The 24,044-nt window shown below is 45.4% G+C and overlaps 1 protein-coding gene across 1 annotated transcript in view; it reads right to left on the reverse strand.

Moving 5' to 3' along the window:
* Nucleotides 1–202: 202 nt before the first annotated feature.
* Nucleotides 203–24,044, reverse strand: part of TNFRSF10A (TNF receptor superfamily member 10a) — a 33,965-nt gene continuing 10,123 nt past the window's right edge. Inside the window, exons 2-10 of the mRNA XM_015454407.4 lie at nucleotides 19,348–19,444; nucleotides 10,741–10,854; nucleotides 9,892–10,003; nucleotides 8,772–8,845; nucleotides 8,580–8,684; nucleotides 7,965–7,996; nucleotides 7,351–7,533; nucleotides 5,229–5,301; nucleotides 203–1,215 (exon numbers count right to left, since the gene is read on the reverse strand). Coding sequence (XP_015309893.2) covers nucleotides 896–1,215; nucleotides 5,229–5,301; nucleotides 7,351–7,533; nucleotides 7,965–7,996; nucleotides 8,580–8,684; nucleotides 8,772–8,845; nucleotides 9,892–10,003; nucleotides 10,741–10,854; nucleotides 19,348–19,444 — 1,110 coding nt within the window. The 3' untranslated portion in view covers nucleotides 203–895. The remainder of the gene's footprint in view (nucleotides 1,216–5,228; nucleotides 5,302–7,350; nucleotides 7,534–7,964; nucleotides 7,997–8,579; nucleotides 8,685–8,771; nucleotides 8,846–9,891; nucleotides 10,004–10,740; nucleotides 10,855–19,347; nucleotides 19,445–24,044) is intronic.

Here is a 24,044-nt window from a genome sequence, read left to right on the forward strand (position 1 = left end):
TGCTGGAAGCAGGGCTTAATCCAGTCCAAAAACCTAAGACCCAGGGAAGCCGATGGTGTAATTCTTAGTTCAAGACCAAAGTCCTTACATCCTCGGGGGGCCACTCATATAAGCCCTGGAGTCCAAGGGCTGGAAATCCTAGAGTCTGATGTCCACAGGCAGAATAAGAGTGTCCCAGCTCCAGGAGATCAGATGGATTTGCTTTTCTTTTTTTGTTCTATCTGGCTCCCCAGTCTATTGGATGGTGTCCCCCAACATTAGGGGTGGGTCTTTTCCACTCAGTCCACCCGACTGCACGCCAGTCCCCTCTGGAAACACCCTCGAAGACATGCCCAGAAATAATGTCCCAGAAATAATGCCTTACCAGTGCTCTAGGTGTTCTTTAATCCATTCACATTAGCACCTACAATTAACCACCATGATAAGGAAACACATGGAGACCCAAGCAGACCGGCCAGCTCAGGAGAGAACCAGATTTTTCTTTGGCATATGAGCCTCAGTCGGGCAATAATTCTTTCAAGTTTATTTTATCTTGAGATGGAGTCTTGCTCTGTCCCTCAGGCTGGAGTGTAGTGGTGCAATCTTGGCTCACTGCCTCGTGGGTTCAAGCGATTCTCCTGCCTCAGCCTCCTGAGTAGCTGAGAATATTGGCACGCACCATCACACCCAGCTAATTTTTGTATTTTTTTGTAGAGACGGCGTTTCACCATGTTGGTCAGGCTGGTCTTGAACTCCTGAGCTCAAGTGATCCACCCGCCTCACCGTCCCAAAGTGCTGGGATTACAGGCATACCACCACACCCAGCTAAGTATTTATTTTATATACATGTAAACAAAACAAAACAAAACAAACAAACAAAAAAACTATTAACACTCTTTCTGGTAAAAAGAGTCTTTCACTCCAAGGACACGGCAGAGCCTGTGCCATCTTCCACGTAGATGAATTTTCCAGAGTCCACCAGGAGGTCCTGAATCCTCTCCTTTGCATGTCTCTCTCCTATCCTCTCCAAGGCATCCAGCAGGGTGTGGATCGAGGCATCCTGTCCAGTTTTGTTGACCCATTTCATCAGCATTGCATACAAGGCATCCCCTGGGCCTGCTGTATCAGCTCTTACCATGTGGATCTCATTGTTTGTGAGGCCCAGCTGCCTCATGAGCTGGTCCCAGGAGTTAAAGGGCACGATGTCTGCAAAGTTGTCAAAGAACAGCATCATAGCTGGGTGGAGAAAGCCACAGAGACAGCTTGGTGAGTTGGGACTCAGTTCAGAAGGGGCAGAGGTTCCCACATCAGGCCCAGAACCCAAGAGGAGAACCTGGAGAGCCCCTTGCATGGGCAAACTTGTTGCTCCATTGCCCACCCACCTCCCATTCACAGACAGCCCGCCCACACTGCCCGGTCTCCGTGGCCCCCAAGGCACTGACGGACACCAAGGTCACCAGAGAATCTGCCCTCAGAGAGGGCTGAGAACCCACCTGGGGAGAATGGATGGACCCTAAGGAGGCAGAAAGCAAAGTGGGTGAGAGCCCGAGGAAGGGAGAGAGAGTGGCTGCAGCGGGAGCTCAGAGGAGGGAGGCTGCCTGGGCTGCGCTTGCCATGGGAGCAGGTCCCAGGGCGGCCACTTCTGCATCTGTGGGAAGTGCAGGGTCTGGGGCAGAGCTAGGTGGGGGCAACCAGGCCCTGACCAAGAAGCAAACCTGAAGACAGAGCAATCCTGCCCAGATCTCAGGACTACCAGGGATTAAATGAAATGAGATGTGTGTGCAAAGCACTGCACACCACCATCCACAGGGATAGAAAGGGCCAGGAATACCAAGCTATGTTTTCTAACAGCCTCATTTAAAGAACATAAAAAAGAAAAAAGTGACATTCATTTTGATGTGTGGTACTGAATATGTGTAAAATATAATTTAATATGCAACCAATATACAAAAACTGAAACTCACTCAATTGTCCCATAGAAAGGTTTTTTTGATAAACATAGAAATTGACCCTTCTGGTCCTTAACCACTTGAAACTTACATTTGTTTTATCTGAAGTATTTCCTCAGGAAAGACATTCAGGCATCTCAAAAATGTATCAAAGAACTGAAACTCACCAGATCACTACATCCAGACAATGATGGGATGTGGGACCCCTCATTCCTCTTGTTTCCTTGCCCCATTCTAGTTCCTACTTTCTTACACTGTTACATTTCTTGCCTGCTATATAAACCCTTAGTTTTAGTGAGTCAGGGAGATGGATTTGAGACTGAGCTCCCATCTCCTCCACTGCAGCACCTGATTAAAGCCTTTTTCTTGGCAATACTCATCATCTCAGTGACTGGCTTTCTATGCAGTGAGCAGCGGGACCTAGACCAAACCCCTGAGGTTTTGGTAACAGATTCTGGTTCCCTGGCTGGGAAAGTGTTGCTCATGGTTCTGCTGCCATGGGCCAGGCGTCTCAGAAGCCCTCCCAAGCAGTTGCCCCACTAATTTTGGCTGGAAGTGAGTTTCAGTCTCTCTCTGGTCCCACTGCAGCCGTCCCCAACCACATTCCTGATTACCTCAGAAGAATTGCCTTTGAAATTTGGCATTTGCATCCAGATAGGTGATTGTCCTTTATAGGCTCAGACAGCAGGATCTGCTCTTCTCAGTTTGAGAAATTTGTAAAGGAATTTCCATTTGCAGGTTGAACAGGCCCAAGTTCAGACTTTGGAACTGAAAGGGATGCACTCTGCCTCTCAGTCTGGACACTCTTGGGGGCTTGTTGGTAATTGTGTGTCATGTTGGGGCAAGTGAGTGTCTTTTGTGGGTACCAGGCAGCACGACTGGCTCCTCTCAATTTGAGAAATTTGAAAGAATTTTTGTTGGCAGGTTGATCAAACCTAACCAATGGAGAGAGGAAGCACCCTGTTTCAGTCTGGGTAGTTTTGGGGCTTGTGTGTTGCTGCAGCAGTTGGATTATGTTTTGATAATTATTTGTATGTGTTTGCTAGAGTCACGGGAAACTGTAAGTAAGATTAATTTAATGTTGTTGGTTTAATGAAAACAGCTGAGTCTTCTGAGTTATTGGTGAAAATGCCTATATATTTAACTTTGAAGCTCTTAGGTGAGCACCTGATGTTCACTGGCTATTAAAAAAATGGTTGACAAAGAAATAACTAACTTTAAATGATGGTGTCTAATATTTCAATTTTCAGAAGCAATCTGGATAAACTGAAAAATGAAAGAATTCGGTAAATATAAATGGGATGTTTTAAGTAAATTTTTCATGTAATTAAAAATTGTTGTCATTGGATTACAGAGAAAACTTTCAGGGCAGTAACTGAAAGACCAATGTGTGGCCAGGCACATTGGCTCATGTCTGTAATCCCAGCACTTTGGGAGGCCAAGGCGGGCGAATGTCCATCACTTGAGGCCAGGAGTTTGAGACCAGCCTGGTCAACATGACAACACCCTGTCTCTACTGGAAATACAAAAAGTACCCAGGTGTGATGGTGCACACCTGTGGTCCCAGCTACTCAGGAAGCTGAGGCATGAGAATTCCTAGAATCCAGGTGATGGAGGTTGCAGTGAGGTGAGATTGCACCTCATCACTCCAGCATGGGTGACAGAGCGAGACTCTCTCAGAAATAAGTAAGTAAATAAAAGACACACTGATGTGTTCATAAAGACTGTGATTGTTAACCAAACATGAAGCTGGGCAGGAGTTGATTGTGTGGGGTAAACTAATGGAGGACTGAAATAATTTTTACGGCTTTTCTTGGTTTGAAATATTGCTGATTCTTTTGGTTTTGTTTTCCAGAGTCTGGAGAACTTTTTGTATATTGAGTATACTTTTGTAAACAGAATTTGAAGCATATTTCTCCCTCTGCCTAATTTCTCCAGAATGTGTAAATTATTTGTGACTATTAATTCATGGCAATGTGTTTGCTTGCATATGGTTAATAACGTTTTCTTTTACAATGGAACGCAGTTGGAGAAAATGGTTATTTTCTCAGGGCTTTGATTGCAGTGGCCTTGTGAGAGGTTCCAGCAAAGCCAACTTAGGAGAGCCTATGTGGACAGTGATTTTTGTTGCACTTTGTGTGGGTAATCAGGCCACATATATGAAACTAAACTTATTTTGCAGGTACACTGGTCCTGCTATAATTTGTCTTTGGTGGAAGTGGGGCCAAGACAGAGAGAGAGATTGTGTTTCAGAAGAAACACAATCTTCTAGTATTAAATTAACTTTTGATTCCTGGGTGGCCTCAAGGTCACCCATGATATGAAGCTTCCCACAATGCCCCTCCTCAACCATGAAGCAGCCAGAAAGATCCAGGACCAGACTCCCTGTGACTGTGGGATTGACAGATAGAAAGGCAGACCTGAAATCAACCCAATAGTTCCATCAAAAGTTTTTTGTTGTTGTTGTTTTGGTAAACATAGAAATTGACCCTTCTGTTCTTAAAGCTCAAATCTTACATTTGTTTTATCTGAGTTCCTTTTTCAGGAAATGATCTTCAGGCTTCTCAAAGTATCAAAGAACTGAAACTTACCAGATCACTACATCCAATGGAATGCGGGACCCCTCATTCATCTTGATTGCTTCTTTACTCCTCCCTAGTTCCTATTTTCTTACACATTGTTACATTTTATCCCTACTATATAAACCCCTAGTTCTAGTCAGTTGGGGACATGAACTTGAGACTGAGCTCCCATCTCCTTGGCTGCAGCACCCAATTAAAGCCTTCTTCCTTGTCAATAGTTGTCTCAGTGATTGGCTTTCTGTGCAGTGAGCACCAAGACCTAGACCCAATCCCTGGTCTCAAATAATGAGTGAAATATTTCAAATGAGTGAAATATTTTCCATTCTTTCTTTCATTAAGTCTTTGGAATCAGTATGTAGTTTATACAACAGCTCTGCAAATTGGGCTTAGGCACAGATAAAGAGCTATTAGCCCACTGAAGTCAGTTGTGCCATGCAGGACAGCGCAGCTCCTCAGGAGGTCCTGAACAACAAAGGAGGAGAGAGGAAGTGGAGAAGGGGATAGACAGAATGGTTAGTGTCATTAATAGCATGCAGAAAGAATGAGTGGGAAGAAGAGACGGAAGAAGACAGTTTAGGGCCTTGATGGTCTTATAGCACAGGACCCCGTTTCTGGCATGGAATGCTCTGGAAGAGCATTCTCAGCAATGGGGACACCACTTAGGACACTGTCCCTATTCCCTCCATTCCTGCTGCACCTCCAGGAGCAAAACACTTACTCTCAGTGGGGTCAGCGCCATTTGCTGGAACCAGCAGCCTCCTCCTCTGAGACCCTTCAGGTTCTGCCGGTCCCTGTAACACACAGTGGAGAACGCCTTGGTCTGAGTCAGGGGTCCTGCAGTCTAGTACTGACCCTGACCACCAGCCAGCCCTGAGACCTGCAGCACATCACTTTCCCTCTTGGGTCATCATGGAGATGCCGAAAAACCTCTAGTCCCACAGAGCTCACAGTCACTCCCCACTGCTGGCATTACCACCTCAGCTCCACTCCATCAGATCAGCGGCAACATTAGATTCTTATAGGAGAGCGAACCCTGTTGTGAGCTGTGCATGTGAGGGATCTAGGATGCACGCTCCTTATGAGGGTCTTATGCCCGATGATCTGTCACTATCTCCCATCACCCTCAGATAGATCCACCTAGTTGAAGGAAAACAAGCTCAGGGCTCCCACTGACACTATTATGGTAAGTTGTATAATTATTTCATTATATATTATAATGCGATAAGAATAGAAATAAAGTACACAATAAATGTAATGTGCTTGAATCATCCCAAAACCATCTTCACCTCCCAGTCCATAGAAAAACTGTCTTCCACACAACTGGTCCCTGGTGCCAAAATGTTGGGGACCATTGGTTAATAATATGATGTCTTTTGTATGCACATATACTGATGCATCGATTTGGACAAAGAATCACAAGAAATGGTATCTCATAGTTACTTGAGGAAAACCCAGGGCACTGCAGAGTGGAAGATGCTCTCTTTCCTCACTGAATACCTTTTGACAGTTTAAATTTTCTCACTTTAAATGTATAAACCATTTCTTCACGTCAAAGCACCTTATCAAGCTGGAGAGATTAGAGATTATTGACCTTTTTAATGTTTGCTTTCTTTTTACTTTTTTTATTTTTATTTTTTACATTTTTGGTTAGAATAAATGGGTACTAATGCAAGAAAGCAACCAAATGGAACAGTCTAGGTGGAAGGAGATCATTGTCTACATGAGCATTTAACCTGTGATTAAGCATTTAACCAAAGCAGAGGGAAACAGGAGAATCAGTGGCTCAAAGGGGTTGGAAAAACCAGACAGCGACTAGAACAATTCAGGGAGTGCCTCGCTTTGCACTGAAACACAAAATAAGTTCCATTTAGATTCTATAGTTATATGAAAAAATCACATCTTTGAAAAAAATATCTCCATAAGAAGTTAGAGGAGTTCATCTTGTGTTGGGGAAAGGTCTGTCTACAGTAATGAGCAATGAAAAGGTAAATGTATCTACAGATTTCACTGGTTAAAAATTAAAGCTTCTACACCTGAAAATATTAGAACAAAAAGGGGCAAGAAGAAATTAAGAATCTATTGTCTGAATGTGAGAAAAAGCATGAGTAGGAGAGCAGACCTTTCTCATAAAGACTCTGAGAGACAAGACACTGATCTTATGCAAAAACAGTCAAAACAAAGAAATGTTCATTTAAAACAATGTTTTCCTAAATAGCAAAAAAAAAGAAAAAGCCCTTCAATGTTGAATCAAAATATATAAACTGGTACAAACCAACGCTTGGGGGCTGTGTGCATGTGTGTGTGTGTACATGCATGTGTACATGCATGTGTGTGTGCATGTGCATGTATGTGCGTATGCACAGTAAGCAGTACTGTCACACGCTGACTTGGAAATTGTGCTTCTTCTTGGAAGCCTCCATACAACCATATTCAGAAATCTGGGCAGAGATTTATATCCAAATATATTTAATGCAATAATAATTTCAGAGTACATTTAAAACCCCTGTTGTTAGGAGCAAGGGCTCCCTAACTTCTGTTAGGAGCACACAGTGGAGACCGTGCAGCTTTATTCAGTCATCAACAAACCCTGTGACCCTCACTCTATTCCTGTGGAGCTCCAGTTTCTGAGGACATGGCAAGGACAGGACAGGGACTAAGAAGCAGACATCTGGAAGAGTGGCTGTCCCCTTGTGAGGGTGGTTTCTTTTCCCCACGCAGCCCCGTCCCCTGCAGTCCTATCTCCCTCAGGCTCCACTTCCCCCTTGACCAGGAGAGCCGAGGCACGGCCCTCATCCCCTGCCTACAAGGTCTTGGAGGGGCCTGGCCTGTCCCCCACTCACCAGCAGACACTGTGCCTCCCCTGGAGACTGTACAGTGACACCTGTCAAATCTGCCGGCTCCTGGCTTTCCATTTGCTGCTCAGAGATGAAAGTGGACAGCGAGTCTCCGTGGTTCAGAATCATGTTGTGGGCATTGTCCTCAGCCCCAGGCCCTCGTAGGAGACCCAAGCACCAGAGAAACACCTTAGGAAGGCAAAGAGCCAACTCAGAAGCCCACACCCAGGGCTCCCCACGGGGTCCCCAGGGCACAGCTGGACCTGCTGCCATCACACTCTCCCAATGAGGTCACTCCAGGAAGTCCATGCTCAGCACATCCAGGACCTGAGGCTGGGGCCAGGCTCTGGTGCTGGGCTCGGGGGCTTACCCCATCCCCAGGGTACAGGCTGTGGGGTAAGGGTGTCACCCGGCCTGTAGGAAGGACAGGGCTGCAGCATGGCCTGCTACCCTGTATGATGCTCAAAATGGCCTGTGTCCCCCATAGTCAATCCACAGCGTCCAGGCCACTTCAGAGACTCAGGGTAGCCATGATAACACGTGGACCCACCCACCTGGGCCACGCTGTGAGCAAGAAGCAGTTCCTGAGCCAGCCCCAGCTCCTGGAGAAATCAACTCACCCTGTGCATGCACTTGGGGTTCCCTCCACAACCTAGAAGAGAAGGCAGTTCCCTTAGTGGCCAGGAAGGGCCCATGCAGCACTCCTTCTTAGAGGGCAGTGTTGGGCAGGGGTGGGCTGGGGGCTGGGACACTGGACAAGAAACCCCAGGCCTGGGGATCTACATGAGGCCTTGCTAACTTGGGAGCTCCTTCAGGAGGAGGAGTATAAGGGAAGTAGGCTAAAAACAAACACATGGAAAACTGCTGTTTTCTACTTTGTGTTCTGCTCTGAACAAAGCTACATAAATCCCATGACCACTTCTCATCCCGACTCTTGTCACCCAGTTGAGGAGCTGACTGCCCCCTGCCTGGCTGGTCCTGAACAACGGAGGAACTGGCCCTGCCTTCCCAGACTTGGCTGGGAGATGAGGGGACGCCCAGCTTCGGGAGAGGGACGGATGAGACCAGGGTCCTAGGGGTGCAAGGATGCAAGGATGGGGAGTGATCACAAGGAGGAAAATAGAGCCAGGCCACAGACACTAGGACTTGGGGCAGGCGTGGGCGTTTCTGTCTGTGGGAACAGGAGGAGGCAGGGCAGAGAGTGCCCAGCGCCCCTGCCCTCAGCCAGCACCTACCTGAGCCGATGCGCCTACAGAACATCAGCACAGCCACCAACAGCAACAGGACAACCAAAATCACAACTATCACAATCAAAATCGCCCATACATTATGTCCATTGCCTGAGAAAAGACAGGGAAAGACAGGAGTCCCAGGGCTGCTGGTCACTGTCTCTTCTGCAGCTGGGGCTTCCCCAGTGTGCTTTGTACCTGATTCGTTGTGGACACACTCGATGTCACTCCAGGGCGTACAATCCTTGACCTTGACCTTCCCTCTGGGACACCTGGATACACACAGGGAGGGAGAGGGGGGACTCTTGATGGAAAGTTGGCCAGGTGGGATGAAAGATGAGCCACCCTCCCTTCCCCAGTGTCCCTGAGAAGGCGTCAGGTGAAGGACAGTCTCATCGTGTCTGCAGGGGGTCCCACTATGCTCCTTTGTTGAGGCTGGGGAAAGGTCTGAGCATGCGCACTTTAGCCCCTCGGCCTCCCTGCCCTATGGTCAGAGCTGCAGCTCCAGGAGCCTTCTGTGCCGGGCAAACATTAATCTTCCCTGGGCTGCAGGGGAGGCCTGCGTTAGGAGGAATCACACTCCAGGGGAAGGCCACACACCTGTGTGGCCACAAGCTGAGCCCCATCCTCCAGTTAACCCACAGTACAAGTGAGCCCTCGCCCCACCTGTCTGCTGGTTCCTCTCAATCACAGCAAACACTGGAAGACCAGAGAAGAGCAAGTTACTCTTTGCTTCCAAAACCAAAATAGGAAAAAGACAGGACTTATTGGGAAATCGGGGCCAGGGATGAGGCCGGCTGGGTGGGCTCAGGTCCTCATGGGAACTTGAAGGAGCTCCACCCATGGCCTTATTATGATTTTTGCAGGCTGTGGGCATTTCTGTCTTCTTGAATTAAAAGCAAATATTAAAAATTACATTTTATGACTCAATTTGTTTAAATATAAATATAACCCTGGCTGGATTCTATACCATTATTTTCTTATGATTTTAAGATAAAATATTTCATGTACTTCTATTGTGGGCCCTAAGTCATGGCCTCCTGAGCCAAGTGAACAAGTCAGCCTGGCCAAGGGGACTAGTGATGGGGAGGGGTGAGAAGGGGCCACTGCAGGGGACAGGGGTGGGGACAGGCAGATGAACCAGGAGGGGCAGGTTGCAGGCTCAGGAGACGCCACAGGCTTAGGGACACCCATGGGGGTGGAGGCGCCATGGGGTCAGGGCTGAAAGATAGGGGTACAAGGAGACTCAGGTTTTTTAGGGTTCCTTGCTTCTGGGGGTTCTTTGAGGCTGCTGGGAGCCCCTTGGCTGCTGTCTCACCCTGTGCTGCACTTCCGGCACATCTCAGCGGAATCATCATTCCGGAAAGTTCCTGGTTTGCACTGACACGCTGTGTTCCTGGTCCTGGTGCAGGCACTTCTCTCTTCTTCATCTGATGACAGAATACAAGGTTTTGGGAATGTGTTTCCCTGACGTGTCCCTTGATCTTTCCTCACCACCCCAACCCCCTCCCCCCTCAGCTCAGCTCAACTCAGTTTGCCAAGGAGATCTGAGGGCCAGATTCTGCACCAGCACACTTGGGCTCATACAGGACACCCACCCTTCAGCTCTCACCAACACTTGGAGTCATACAAAAGGACCATGATTCGTTATTACATCAGATTAGGGAAAAAGCACCATTTAGATTGCATGGTCAGTAGCAAAGGAGGCACAGGTATCATTTGAGAGCGTCTGCAAGAAGAGGAACCCTTGGATGACTTCCCAGAAACCCAGCGTGCTGGGGAGGAGGGAGGTACCTGAGAAATTGAAGGCTAAGTGAGGCCGAGAACCTGCCAGGAGCACAGAGCCCAGGGGGAGTGTGACCCCAGAGCAGACCCGTACCACCACTGAAACTCAGCCCTGTCCACTCAGCCAGGCCTTCTCTGTGCTGTAATGATGCCCCTATCCTCTTGGAGCTGATAGTTTGCACTACCAGGTGGCATGCATTATAAAAATGATTTCTTTCTGTTTCATTTTATGGACCTAAGACAGAACCATGGAACAGGGTATGATGAAGACCAAATTGGGCTGGAACTTGGTTCCCTGACTCACATCGGCTACAACTCCCACCTCATTGCCCCTCATTGCCCCTCACCCCACCTCTGGACACGAGGTCCACACATTCTGTACCTGATTTACAAGCTGTACATGGGAGGCAAGAAAACAGATTGTTGGAAGCACTGGTGTAACCCACACCCTCTGTGCACTGGTTACAGGCTCCAGAATGTTCTGATCTATGAGATCCTGGGAAGGGAGAGAAAAGCCAATGAATGAATTGCAACAGAGTTCCCAGAGGCTGGCGGCGGTGAATGGAAAACTCTTCTTTTGGCTATCAGTAGACCCCAGATAGGGAAATCCCCTCTTCTCAGCTTGGTCTTGTCGTCAATTCTGTATCTATTACACACCTCTGACTGGCACTGCTGACAGAAATATAATATAAGCCACATACATAATTCAAATTCTATGAGAGCCATATTAAAATAGTAAAAAAAAAAAAAAGAGGTCAAATTAATTTTTTTTTTTTTTTGAGACGGAGTCTTGCTCTGTCAACCAGGCTGGAGTGCAGTGGCCGGATCTCGGCTCACTGCAAGCACCGCCTCCCGGGTTTATGCCATTCTCCTGCCTCAGCCTCCCGAGTAGCTGGGACTACAGGCGCCCGCCACCTCGCCTGGCTAGTTTTTTGTATTTTTTAGTAGAGACGGGGTTTCACCGTGTTAGCCAGGATGGTCTCAATCTCCTGACCTCATGAACCGCCTGCCTCGGCCTCCCAAAGTGCTGGGATTACAGGAGTGATCCACTGAGCTCAGCCAAAAAACCCTAACTGTTAAAAGCAACTTCCTTGATGATGTGTTATGATGATGACACTACCAATGATAAAAATGTGATCATTCAGTAGTAGTGCTGGGGCAACTAAGGTTACTGCTGAAAAATAATAAAGCTTCTTGCTTATGCTCTTCCTATAAAGAAATAGAGACTAGTTCTATCAAGGTGTCAACTGTAAAGTATGAAACCACACAAGTACTGCATGAGAAATTTTTCTTTTTTTTTTCTTTTTTTTTTTTTTTGAGACGGAGTCTCGCTCTGTCGCCCAGGCTGGAGTGCAATGGCCGGATCTCAGCTCACTGCAAGCTCCGCCTCCCGGGTTCACGCCATTCTCCTGCCTCAGCCTCCCGAGTAGCTGGGACTACAGGCGCCCGCCACCTCGCCCGGCTAGTTTTTTGTATTTTTTTAAGTAGAGACGAGGTTTCACCGGGTTAGCCAGGATGGTCTCGATCTCCTGACCTCGTGATCCACCCGTCTCGGCCTCCCAAAGTGCTGGGATTACAGGCTTGAGCCACCGCGCCGGGCCGAGAAATTTTTCTTTCAAGTTTGGAGAGAGAAAGGACCTTCTCAGTCTCACGAGAAACTAAAAAGTTGCGTAAAGTTAATTATATAAAAATTAGGAAGAAAACTGCATGGAAGAAATCATGACTAACATGAAAACAAACTAGGAGAAAATATTTGCAATGAAAACCACACTTAAAAGCACAGTTTCCTTAACCTATAGGAATTCATACCAAAAAATCTAGAAAGAACATCAACAAGAAAGTAGCAGACTTGAACAACACAACTAACAACTAGACCAGACAGATGTCTATAAAACACTCTACTCAATCAAAACAAGATATACATTCTTTTAAAGTGCACATAGAACATTCTCCAAAATAGACCATATGCTCGGCCATAAGATAAACCTTAATACACTTAAAAGGATAGAAATAATACAAAGTACACTCTCCTACCACAATGGAATAAAATTAGAAATCAATAGCAGGAAGAAACTGGGGAACCTCACAGCTATATAAAAATTAAATAGCACACTCCTAAACAACCAACTTGTCTAAGAAGAAATAAAAAGAGAAATCAGAAAATACGACGAATGAAAATGAAGACACAACATATGAAAACCTATGGGATACAGCTAACATAACTGAAGTTTACAGAGAAATTGTCTATTAAGGAACAAGAAAAATCCTTCCTAAATGTCTATTAAGGAAGAAGAAATATCTCAATCTATAACCTAATAATCCACTCTAAGACACTGGAAAAAGAAGAGCAAACTATACATAAAGCAAGCAGAAGGAAGAAAATAATACAGATTAGAGCAGAAATTAATGAGACAGAGAATAGAAAAACAACAGAGTAAATTAATGAACTCAAAATCTAGTTCTTTAAATTGATTGATATATTGGCACAACTAATGGTATTAAGAAAATTAACACAGGGAAAAAATAAGACTCAAATTATAGTCACACACTGCATGATGACGTTTTGGTCAACAATGAACCACATATGTGATGGTGGTCCCATAATATTATGATGGAGCAGAAAAATTCCTATCGCTTAGTAATGTCATAAGTCAATGCATTACTCAGGTGTTTGTGGCAATGCTGATGTAAACAAACCTACTCCACTGCCAATTGTTTAAAAGTATAGCACATATAATGAATTTCTATATGTAATATTTGATACTGATAATAAATGACTTACTGATTTATGTGTTTTTGATACTATGCAATGTATTGTTATTTTAGAGTGTACTCCTACTTACAAATGAAAAAGGTAACTGTAAAACTGCCTCATGCAGTTTTCCAGAAGAAGGTATTGTTATCAGAGGAGATAGGAGATGACAGCTCCACGTGTGTCTGCCCCTGAAGATCCTCCAATGCGACAAGATGTGGAGGTGAAGGACAGTGATGTTGCTGAACCTCTCCTTGTGTAGGCGAAGGTTAATGTGTGTGTTTCTTTCTTTCTTTTTTTTTTTTTTTTTTTGAGACGAAGTCTCACTCTGTCGCCCAGGCTGGAGTACAGTGGCACAATCTCAGCTCACTGCAACCTCTGCCTCCCAGGTTCAAGCGATTCTCCTGCCTCAGCCTCCCGAGTAGCTGGGACTACAGGTGCCTGTCACCATGCCTGGCTAATTTTTTGTATTTTTAGTAGAGACGGCATTTCACCATGTTAGCTGGGATGGTTTCAATCTCCTGACCTCGTGATCTGCCTGCCTTGGCCTCCCAAAGTGCTGGGATTACAGGTGTGAGCCACCGCGCCCAGCCAATGGGTGTGTTTCTGTCTTAGTTTTTAACAAAAAAAAATTTTAAGTAAAAAAAAATTTTAAGTTAAAAATATAAAAATGCCTATAGAATGAGAATATAAAGAACATATTTTTGTACAGTTGTACAATGTGTTTGTTTTTTAAGCTAAGTGTTGTTAAAACGAGTGAAAAAGTTTTAAAAATTAAAAACTTTATAAAGTAAAACAGTTACACTAAAGTTAATATTGAAGGAAGAAAAAAAAATTTTACAGATTTGTTGTAGCTTAAATGTACAGTGTTTATAAAGTCCATAGCAGTGTACAGGAATGTCCCAGGCCTTCACATTCACTCACCATTCACTGACTCACCCAGACAAGATCCAGTCCTGAAAGCTCCATTCATTGTAAGTGCCCTAGACAACCGCACCATTTTTTTAAACTTTTTATACTATATTTTTATTGGGCCTTTTCTATGTTCACATATGTTTAGGAACTCAAATACTTACCATTGTGTTACAATTGCCTACCAGTACAGGTTTGTAATCTAAGAGCAATAGGCTATATCATCTAGGTTTGTGGAAGTACACTCTATGATGTTTGCACAATGATGCACTTCTCAGAATGTGTTCCCATCACCAACTGAGGCAATGACTGTATTAGAATCAGAAATGAGAGACAGCACATTACTACAGATTATACAGAAATTTAAAAATTATGAAAGAATACTATGAAACCTGTACAATAAAAAATTAGGTACCTTAGATGAAAGGGACAAATTTCTAGAAAGACACAAACTACTGAAAGTGAATCAAGATGAAATAGACAATTTGCATAGACAAACAGCAAGTAAAGATTTTGACTCAGTAATCAAAAACTACTCCTAAAGAAAAGTCGTTTTTCACAAGATGGCACTGAAAGCAAAGAAGGAAGCTCCTGCTCCTCCTAAAGCTGAAGCAATGCAAAGCCTTTGAAGGCCAAGAAGGCAGTGTAGAAAGATGTCCAGAGCCATGAAAAAAAGAATATCCATACGTCATCCACCTTCTAGTGGTCCAAGCTACTGAGACTCTGGAGAGCACCCCCAGGAGAAACAAGCTTGACCACTATGCTGTCATCAAGCTTCCAATGACCACTGAGTATGCCATGAAGTAGATAGAAGACAACAACACACTTGTGTTCATTGTGGATGTTAAAACCAACAAGCACCAGATCAAACAGGCTGTGAAGAAGCTCTATAACATTGATGTGGCCAAGGTTCAACACCCTGATTATGCCTGATGGAGAGAAGGCGGCATATGTTTGACTGGCTCCTGATTACCATGCCTTGGATTTTGCCAACAAAACTGGGATCATCTAAACTGAATCCAGTTGGCTAATTCTAAATATATGTATATGTTTTCACCAGAAAAAAAAAAGTCAAGGCCCAGTTGGCTTTACCATTGAATTATACCAACCATTTCAAGAAGAATTCATACCAATTATTCACAAACCCTTTTTAAAGACAGTGGAGGAGGCAGCACTTTCCAATTCATTGTATAAGGACAATATTACTGATATGGTTTGACTGTGTCCCCACCCAAATCTCATCTTGAATTCCCATATGTTGTGGGAGGGATCCAATGGGAGGTAATTGAATCATGTGGGGCAGGTCTTTCCCTTGCAGTTCTCATGATAATGAGTAAGTCTCACAAGATCTGATGGTTATTATAAGGGGGAATTTTCCTGCACAAGCTGTTTGCTTGCTGCCATCCATTTAAGACATGACTTGCTCCTCCTTGCCTTCTGCCATTATTGTGAGGCTTCCCCAGCCACGTAGAACTGTAAGTCCAATTAAACCTCTTTCTTTGTAAATTGCCCAGTCTTGGGTATGTCTTTATCAGCAGCATGAAAAAAAAAAACAGAAAACAAACAAACAAACAAAAAAACGAATACAGCAAATTGGTACCAGTAGAGTAGGGAACTGCTGAAAAGATACCTGAAAATGTGGAAGCAACTTTGGAACTACGTAATAGGCAGAAGTTGGAACAGTTTGGAGGGCTCAGAAGAAGACAGGAAAATGTGGGAAAGTGTGGAACTTCCTACAGACTTGTTGAATGGCTTTAACCAAAAGCCGAATAGTGATATGGACAATAAAGTCCAGGCTGAGGTGGTCTCAGATGGAGATGGGGAACTTGTTGGGAACTGGAGCAAAGGTGATTCTTGTTATGTTTAAGCAAAGAAAGCAAAGAGAGGTGACATTTTGTCCCTTCCCTAGAGATCTGTGGAGCTTTGAACTGGGAAGAGATGATTTACGATATCTGACAGAATAAATTTCTAGGCAGCAAATCATTCAAGGGGTGACCTGGGTGCTGTAAAAGGCATTCAGTTTTATAAGGGAACAAGAGCATTAAAGTTTGGAAAATTTGCAACCTGACTATGTGACAGAAAAGAAAATCCATTTTCTGAGGAGAAATTCAAGCTGGCTGCAGAAATCTGCATAAGTAAGGAGGAACTGAATGTTAATCCCCAAGACAATGGGGAAAACGTCTCCAGGGCGTGTCAGAGGTCTTCATGGCAGCCTCTCCCATCACAGGCCTGAGGGCCGAAGAGAAAATAGTTTCGTGGTAGGAGCCCAGGGTCTTCTGCTGTGTGCAGTCTAGGGACTTTGTGCCCTACATTCCAGCCACTCCAGCTGTGACTAAAAGGGGCCAAGGTACAGCTTGGGTTGTTGCTTCAGAGGGCGTAAGCCCCAAGATTTGGCAGCTCCCACATGGTGTTAAGCCTGCAGGTGCACATAAGTCAAGAACTGAGGTTTGGGAACCTCCACGTAAATTTCAGAAGATGTATGGAAATGCCTGGATGCCCAGGCAAAAGTTTGCTGCAGGGGCAAGGCCCTCATGGAGACCCTCTGCTAGGGTAGTGTGGGAGGGAAATGTGGCGGAGTCCCTACTGGGGCACTGCTTAGTGGAGCTGTGAAAAGAGGGCCATCGTACTTTAGACCCCAGAATGGTAGAATTGCAGATCACTTACACCGGGTGCCTAGAAAAGCTGCAGACGCTCAACACCAGCACATGAAAGCAGTCAGGAGGGGCGCTATACCTTGCATTGCCACAAGGGTGGAGCTGCCCAAGACCATGGGAACCTGCCTCTTGGCATCAGTGTGACCTGGATGTAAGACATGGAGTCTAATGAGATCATTTGGAGCTTTAAGATTTGACTGCCCTGCTGGATGTCAAACTTGCATGGGGCCTGTAACCCCTTTGTTTTGGAAAATGTCACCCATTTGGAATGGCTGTATTTACCCAATGCCTGTACCCCCATTGTATCTAGGAAGTAACTAACTTGCTTTAGATTTTATAGGCTTATAGGCAAAAGGGACTTGCTTTGTCTCAGATGAAACTTTGGATGGCAAACTTCTGAGTTACTGCTGAAATAAGACTTTGGGGGACTGTTGGGAAGGCATGATTGGTTTTGAAATGTAAGGACATGAGATTTGGGAGGGGCCAGAGGTGGAATGATATGGTTTGGATGTATTCTCACCCAAATTTCATCTTGAATTCCCACATGTTGTGGGCGGGACCTGGTGGGAAGTAATTGAATCACAGGGGCAGGTCTTTCCCATGCTGTTCTCATTACAATGAGTAAGTCTCATGGCATCTGATGGTTATTATAAGGCAGAGTTTTCCTGCACAAGCTCTTTGCTTGCTGCCATCTATGTAAGATGTGACTTGCTCCTCCTTGCCTCTGCCATGATTGTGAGGCTTCCCCAGCCACATGAACTATAAGTCCAATTAAACCTCCTTCTTTTGTAAATTGCCAGCCTTGGGTATGTCTTCATCAGCACCACATAAACGGATTAATACAATTAGCTTAATATTAAGACCAGAAAAGGACCTCACAAAGAAAGAAAACTACAGACTAATGATTCTTATGAATATGGTTGCAAAAATCTGCAACAAAATACTAGCAAGTTGAATCCAAAAGCATACAAAAAGAATTATATACCAGGATCAAATAAGTTTTATCCTAGGAATGCAAGATAGGTTCAACATCCCAAAATAAATTGATGTAACAAATTACATCAATAGAATAAAAACCAAAGGTCAGATGATTATCTCAAAAACACAGAGAAAGCATTTTACTAACTCCAACACCATTTTATGATTAAAATCACAAAATAAGAATAAAAGTGAACTTCCTAGGTCAGGCGTGGCGGCTCATGCCTGTAATCCCAGCTTTGGGAAGTCGAGGCAGGAAGATCACGAGGTTAGGAGATCGAGACCATCTGGCTAACATGGTGAAACCCCGTCTCTACTAAAAAAAATACAAAAAATTAGCCAGGTGTGGTGGCAGGTAGTCCCAGCTACTCAGGAGGCTAAGGCAGAAGAATGGCATGAACCTGGGAAGCAGAGCTTGCAGTGAGCCAAGATCGCACCACTGCACTCCAGCCTGGGCAACACAGCAAGACCCCATCTCAAAGAAAAAAAGTGAACTTCCTCAACCTGATAAAGAATATCTACAAAAACCCACAGCTAACATTGTAATGGTGAACAACTGAAAGATTTTCTCCAAAAAAGATATCTGTTTTCACTGCTTTTATTCATTATCATACTGGAGGCTCTAGCCAGGACAATTAGGTAAGAAAAAGAAATAAAAAGCGTCCAGATCGGAAAGGAAAAGGTAAAACTTTCTCTATTTGCAAATTATATGATCTTATATAGAGAAAATCCTAAGGAAGCCACTATAAAAGCATTAATAATAATAAGCAAGTTCTGCAAGGTTATAGAATACAAGATCAATGTATGAAAATCAATTATATTTGCATACACTCAAGATGAATCCTAAAATGAAATTAAGAAAAGGTTTTATCCACAATAGTATAAAAAAGTATTAAATATCTAGAAATAAGTTTAACAAAATCAACCCAAAATTTATAGTCTGCAAACTACAAAACATTGTTTGTAAAAATTAGAGGTGATCTAAATAAATTTTTAAAAACTCATGCTTTTGGATCAAAAGCCTTCTCATTGTTAAGATGTCAATAACCTCTAAACTGAGCGACAGGTGCAACACAATCCCTGTGAGAAACTCAGTTGATTTTAGAAATTGGCAAGCTGATCCTAAAATTAATATGGAATTTCAAAAAGCCCAGCATTAACAAAATAATTCTGGAAAAGGAAAACAAAAAAAGGAAGATTCATACTTCCTGGTGTCAAAACTTGCTACAAGACAGTGTGGCACTGGAAAAAGGACAGATATAGATCAATGGAAAAGAATTGAGAGTCCAAAAATACACCCATACCTTTACGGTCAATTGGTTTTTGACAAGGATGCCAAGACTATTTAATGGAAAAAATCATCATTTCAGTGAATGGCAACTGGATAGCCACATGCAAAAGAATGTAGCTGGAATCTTATCTGATGCCATTTACAAAAATTAATTGAAAATGCATCAAGAGTTAAGCTACAAAACTCTTAGGAGAAAACATGGGAATAAAGATTCGTAACCTTGGATTTGGCAAAGGATCAATAAGTATCTGTTGAACAGAAAAACCAGAAACTGTAGAAAACACAAAACTTGAAGAACATGGAAAAAGAATGTTATTGATGAATTTTGAGATGATTTTTGTATATGGTATATGGTAAGGAAAAGAGAGGTGTCAAGGATTAGAGATCAGTCTTAGAATGTACCTGGTGGACACAACTCTCCCAAAGGACTGTGTTCCCATTGCTGTGTGCCGACTGATTGATCATGAACTTTGATGGTTGCAGCTGAGCCAGGTACGACCTATGGGGACAAAGCAAGGACTGGCATGAGTGGCTTCCAGATCTTACCCATTACAAGATCAATCTTACATTCCATTCCCCCAACCCTCCAAAATTAGACAGAACTTGCATCTTTCTCCCAGTTATGAAACTCAACCATTTGTTTGTACTCAAATTTGTCTCTTTGTCCCCACCCCTGCCCAGCCCTTGGCAACTACCATTCTACTGTCTGTTTCTATGAATTTGACTACTGTACATACTTCATATAAATGGTAATATACAGTGCCTTATGTTTTTCTTGTGGCTGTCATATTTCAATTAGCATAATATCATCACGATCCATCCATGTGGTACCATGCATTGGAATTTCCTTCCTTTCCATTGTGTGTATATATATCATATTTTGTTTATCCATTCATCTATCCATGAGCACTTGGTTTGTGTTCACATCTTGGCTATTGTGAATAACGCTGCTATGAACATGGGTTCACAAAATCTCTTTGAGCCCCTTCTTTCAATTCTTTTGGATATATACCCCAAGGTAAAATTGCAGTTTTATTACAAGAGTTGTATAATTCTTGTAGATCTTAGACTTAGAGGCTGCATATGAAAAGTCAACAGTTACCATCCTACTCAATAGTGAAAGACTAAAAGTTTTTTCTCCAAGATCAGGAACAAGACGTGGAGACCTCCTTTTATCACTTCTATAGTATCAGAGTAATGCGGGGCCTACAGAGTTAGAAAGTGTTCCCTCCAACTCAGTTTCTTGGAAGAGTTTGAGGAGAATTCATGTTACCTCTTTAAATGTTTGATAGACGTCATCATTGAAGCCAACTGGTCCTGGGCTTTTCTTTGCTGGGAAGTTTTGAATTATGGATTCTATCTCCTCACTATAACTGTGTTCAAAATCTCTATTTCTTAATGATTCAATATTGGTGGGTAGTGTGTTTTTAATAATTTACCAGTTTTATCAATGTGATCTACTTTGTTGACATGCAATTATTCATAGTATTTTTTATAATCCTTTGGATTTCTGTAAATTTGTTTGAAATGTCCCCTCTTTCATTTCTGATTTTGATTATTTGTGTTTTCTGTCTTTTTTCTTAGTCCATCTAGGTAAAGGTTTGTACATTTTATGGATCTCTCCAAAGAGCCAACTTTCAGTTTGAGTTTCTCTGTAGTTTTTCTATTCTCTATTTCTGTTATCTCTGACCTAATCTTTATTACTTACTCTTTTTTTCCTGATTTTGGGCTTAGTTTGCTCTTCATTTTCTTTCCTTTCTTTTATTTTCTTTCTTTTTTTTTTTTTTTTGAGACAGAGTCTCGCTCTGTTGCCCACGCTGGAGTGCAGTGGCGTGATCTTGGCTCACTGCAAGCTCCGCTTCCTGGGTTCATGCCATTCTCCTGCCTCAGCCTCATGAGTAGCTGGGACTACAGGTGCCCGCCACCACACCCAGCTGTTTTTGTATTTTTAGTAGAGACGGGGTTTCACTGTGTTAGCCAGGATGGTCTCTATCTCCTGACCTTGTGATCCGCCCACCTCGGCCTCCCAAAGTGCTGGGATTACAGGCGTCAGCCACCATGCCCGGCCGTTTGCTCTTCATTTTCTACTTCATTATGTAAAGGTAGATTGTTGATTTGAGCTATTTTTTAAAATGTATTTACAGCTGTCATTTTTCATTTTAGCACTGCTTTCATATATCCTGTAAGTTTTGGTATATTGTTTTCGTTTGTCTCAAGATACTTTCCTTTGAAACATTTTTTAAATTTCCGTAGGTTTGAGGGTACAACTGTTTTTTTTTTGTTTTTTTTGTTTTTGTTACATGGATAAGTTCTTTAGTGGCGATTTCTGAGATTTTAATGTGCCTGTCATCTGTCTCAAGATATTTTCTTTTTTGGGGGGGTGGGGCCTCCCAAGATCTGCCCACCTTGGCATCCCAAACTGCTGGGATTAAAGGCGTGAGCTACAGAGCTCAGCCTCTCAAGATATTTTCTAATTTCCTTTTTGATTTTTTTTTATCCATTGGTTGTTTTAGATTTTTTAATTTTCACATATTTTCAGATTCTTCAGTTTTCCTTCTGCTATTGATTTATAATTTCTTTTATTGTGATTGGAAAAGATACTCCATATTATTTCAATTTTTAAAATTGTATTAAGGCTTGTTTTGTGGCCTAACATATCGTGTGTTCTGGAGAATGTTTCATGTACCCTTGAGAAAAATGGATATTCTCCTGTGATTGGGCGGTGTTCACATACACACAGACACACACACACTTTTACTAATGAGGGTTATATGATGTGTACATTTTTTAAAAAGCAGGATACTGAATCAAATATTAAATAATGAACTTCAATTTTTAAAAGGCACCTTACAACCTGAACCCCAAAACAGTCTGTCAATGTCCCATGAAATACTAGAGTCAGAAAAAGATGAAAGAGCAGTATAGTTATTCAGGACAGGATTTCTGTACAATAAATTACATCATAAAGACAAGTGAAAACCATTGGGGTCTGAGGATTAGCTGGTAGTAATGTACTGATGCTTACTGTCTGATATTGAGGGTTGTATTGTGGTTATGCGGGAGAATGTTCTTATTTGTTGGAAATACCCACTCAAGTGTTAAAGGGTGATGTGCATTCTGTGGGTGGCTTGCTCTCAGGTGGTTCAAAGCAAAGTGTATAGTATAATTTTTGCATCTTTTCTGTAACTGGGAGATTCTTTTAATTACAAAGTTCAATTAGAAAAGGAGGAGCAGGGAGGCTAGGTGCGGTGGCTCACACCTGTAATCCCAGCACTTTGGGAGGCCGAGGCGGGCGATCACCTGAGGTCAGGAGTTCAAGACTAGCCTGGCCAACATGGTGAAACCCCATCTCTACTAAAAATATGCTGGGCGTGGTGGCGGCACCTGTAATCCCAGCTACTCCGGAGGCTGAGGCAGGAGAATCGCTTAAATTCAGGAGGTGGAGGCTGCAAGGAGTTGAGGTCGTGCTACTACACTCCAGCCTGGACAACAAGAGCGAAACTCCGTCGGAAAGGCCAGGCCAGGCCAGGGAAGGGAGGGAAGGCCAGGCCAGGCCAGGGAAGGGAGGGAAGGCCAGGCCAGGCCAGGCCAGGGGAGGGGAAGGCAGGCCAGGCCAGGCCAGGCCAGGCCAGGGGAGGGGAAGGCAGGCCAGGCCAGGCCAGGCCAGGGGAGGGGAAGGCAGGCCAGGCCAGGCCAGGCCAGGCCAGGGGAGGGGAAGGCAGGCCAGGCCAGGCCAGGCCAGGGGAGGGGAAGGCAGGCCAGGCCAGGCCAGGCCAGGGGAGGGGAAGGCAGGCCAGGCCAGGCCAGGCCAGGCCAGGCCAGGGGAGGGAAGGCAGGCCAAGCCAGGCCAGGGGAGGGAGGGAAGGCCAGGCCAGGCCAGGGGAGGGAAGGCAGGCCAGGCCAGGCCAGGGGAGGGAGGGAAGGCCAGGCCAGGCCAGGGGAGGGCGGCCAGGCCAGGCCAGGGAGGGCAGGGAAGGGCAGGCCGGGCCAGGCCAGGGAACAACGGAAGGGCAGGCCGGGCCAGGCCAGGGAACAACGGAAGGGCAGGCCGAGCCAGGCCAGGGAACAGCGGAAGGGCAGGCCGGGCCAGGCCAGGGAACAGCGGAAGGGCAGGCCGGGCCAGGCCAGGGAACAGCGGAAGGGCAGGCCGGGCCAGGCCAGGGAAGAGCGGAAGGGCAGGCCGGGCCAGGCCAGGGAAGAGCGGAAGGGCTGGCCGGGCCAGGCCAGGGAAGAGCGGAAGGCAGGCCGGGCCAGACCAGGGAAGAACGGAAGGGCAGGCCGGGCCAGGCCAGGGAAGAACGGAAGGGCAGGCCGGGCCAGGCCAGGGAACAACGGAAGGGCAGGCCGGGCCAGGCCAGGGAAGAACGGAAGGGCAGGCCGGGTCAGGCCAGTGAACAACGGAAGGGCAGGCCGGGCCAGGCCAGGGAACAACGGAAGGGCAGGCCGGGCCAGGCCAGGGAACAACGGAAGGCAGGCCGGGCCAGGCCAGGGAACAACGGAAGGGCTGACCGGGCCAGGCCAGGGAACAACGGAAGGGCAGGCCGGGCCAGGCCAGCGAAGAACGGAAGGGCAGGCCGGGCCAGGCCAGGGAACAACGGAAGGGCAGGCCGGGCCAGGCCAGGGAACAACGGAAGGGCAGGCCGGGCCAGGCCAGGGAACAACGGAAGGGCAGGCCGGGCCAGGCCAGGGAACAACGGAAGGGCAGGCCGGGCCAGGCCAGGGAACAACGGAAGGGCAGGCCGGGCCAGGCCAGGGAACAACGGAAGGGAAGGCCGGGCCAGGCCAGGCCAGGGAACAACGGAAGGGCAGGCCGGGCCAGGCCAGGGAACAACGGAAGGGCAGGCCGGGCCAGGCCAGGGAACAACGGAAGGCAGGCCGGGCCAGGCCAGGGAACAACGGAAGGGCAGGCCGGGCCAGGCCAGGGAAGTCCAGGGAAGGGAAGGGAAGGCCAGGGGAGGGGAGGGGAGGCCAGGGGAAGGGAGGGGAGGCCAGGGGAGGGGAAGGAAGGGGAGAGGAGGGGAGGGAAGGGAAGGGAAGGGGGAGAAGGAGCAGGAGAAGGTGGAGGACGAGAAGGACGAGGCTGTTAAAAATAGCTTAGG

Source organism: Macaca fascicularis, chromosome 8 (genome assembly GCF_037993035.2).
Source record: "Macaca fascicularis isolate 582-1 chromosome 8, T2T-MFA8v1.1".
Classification (NCBI taxonomy): Eukaryota; Metazoa; Chordata; class Mammalia; order Primates; family Cercopithecidae; genus Macaca; species Macaca fascicularis.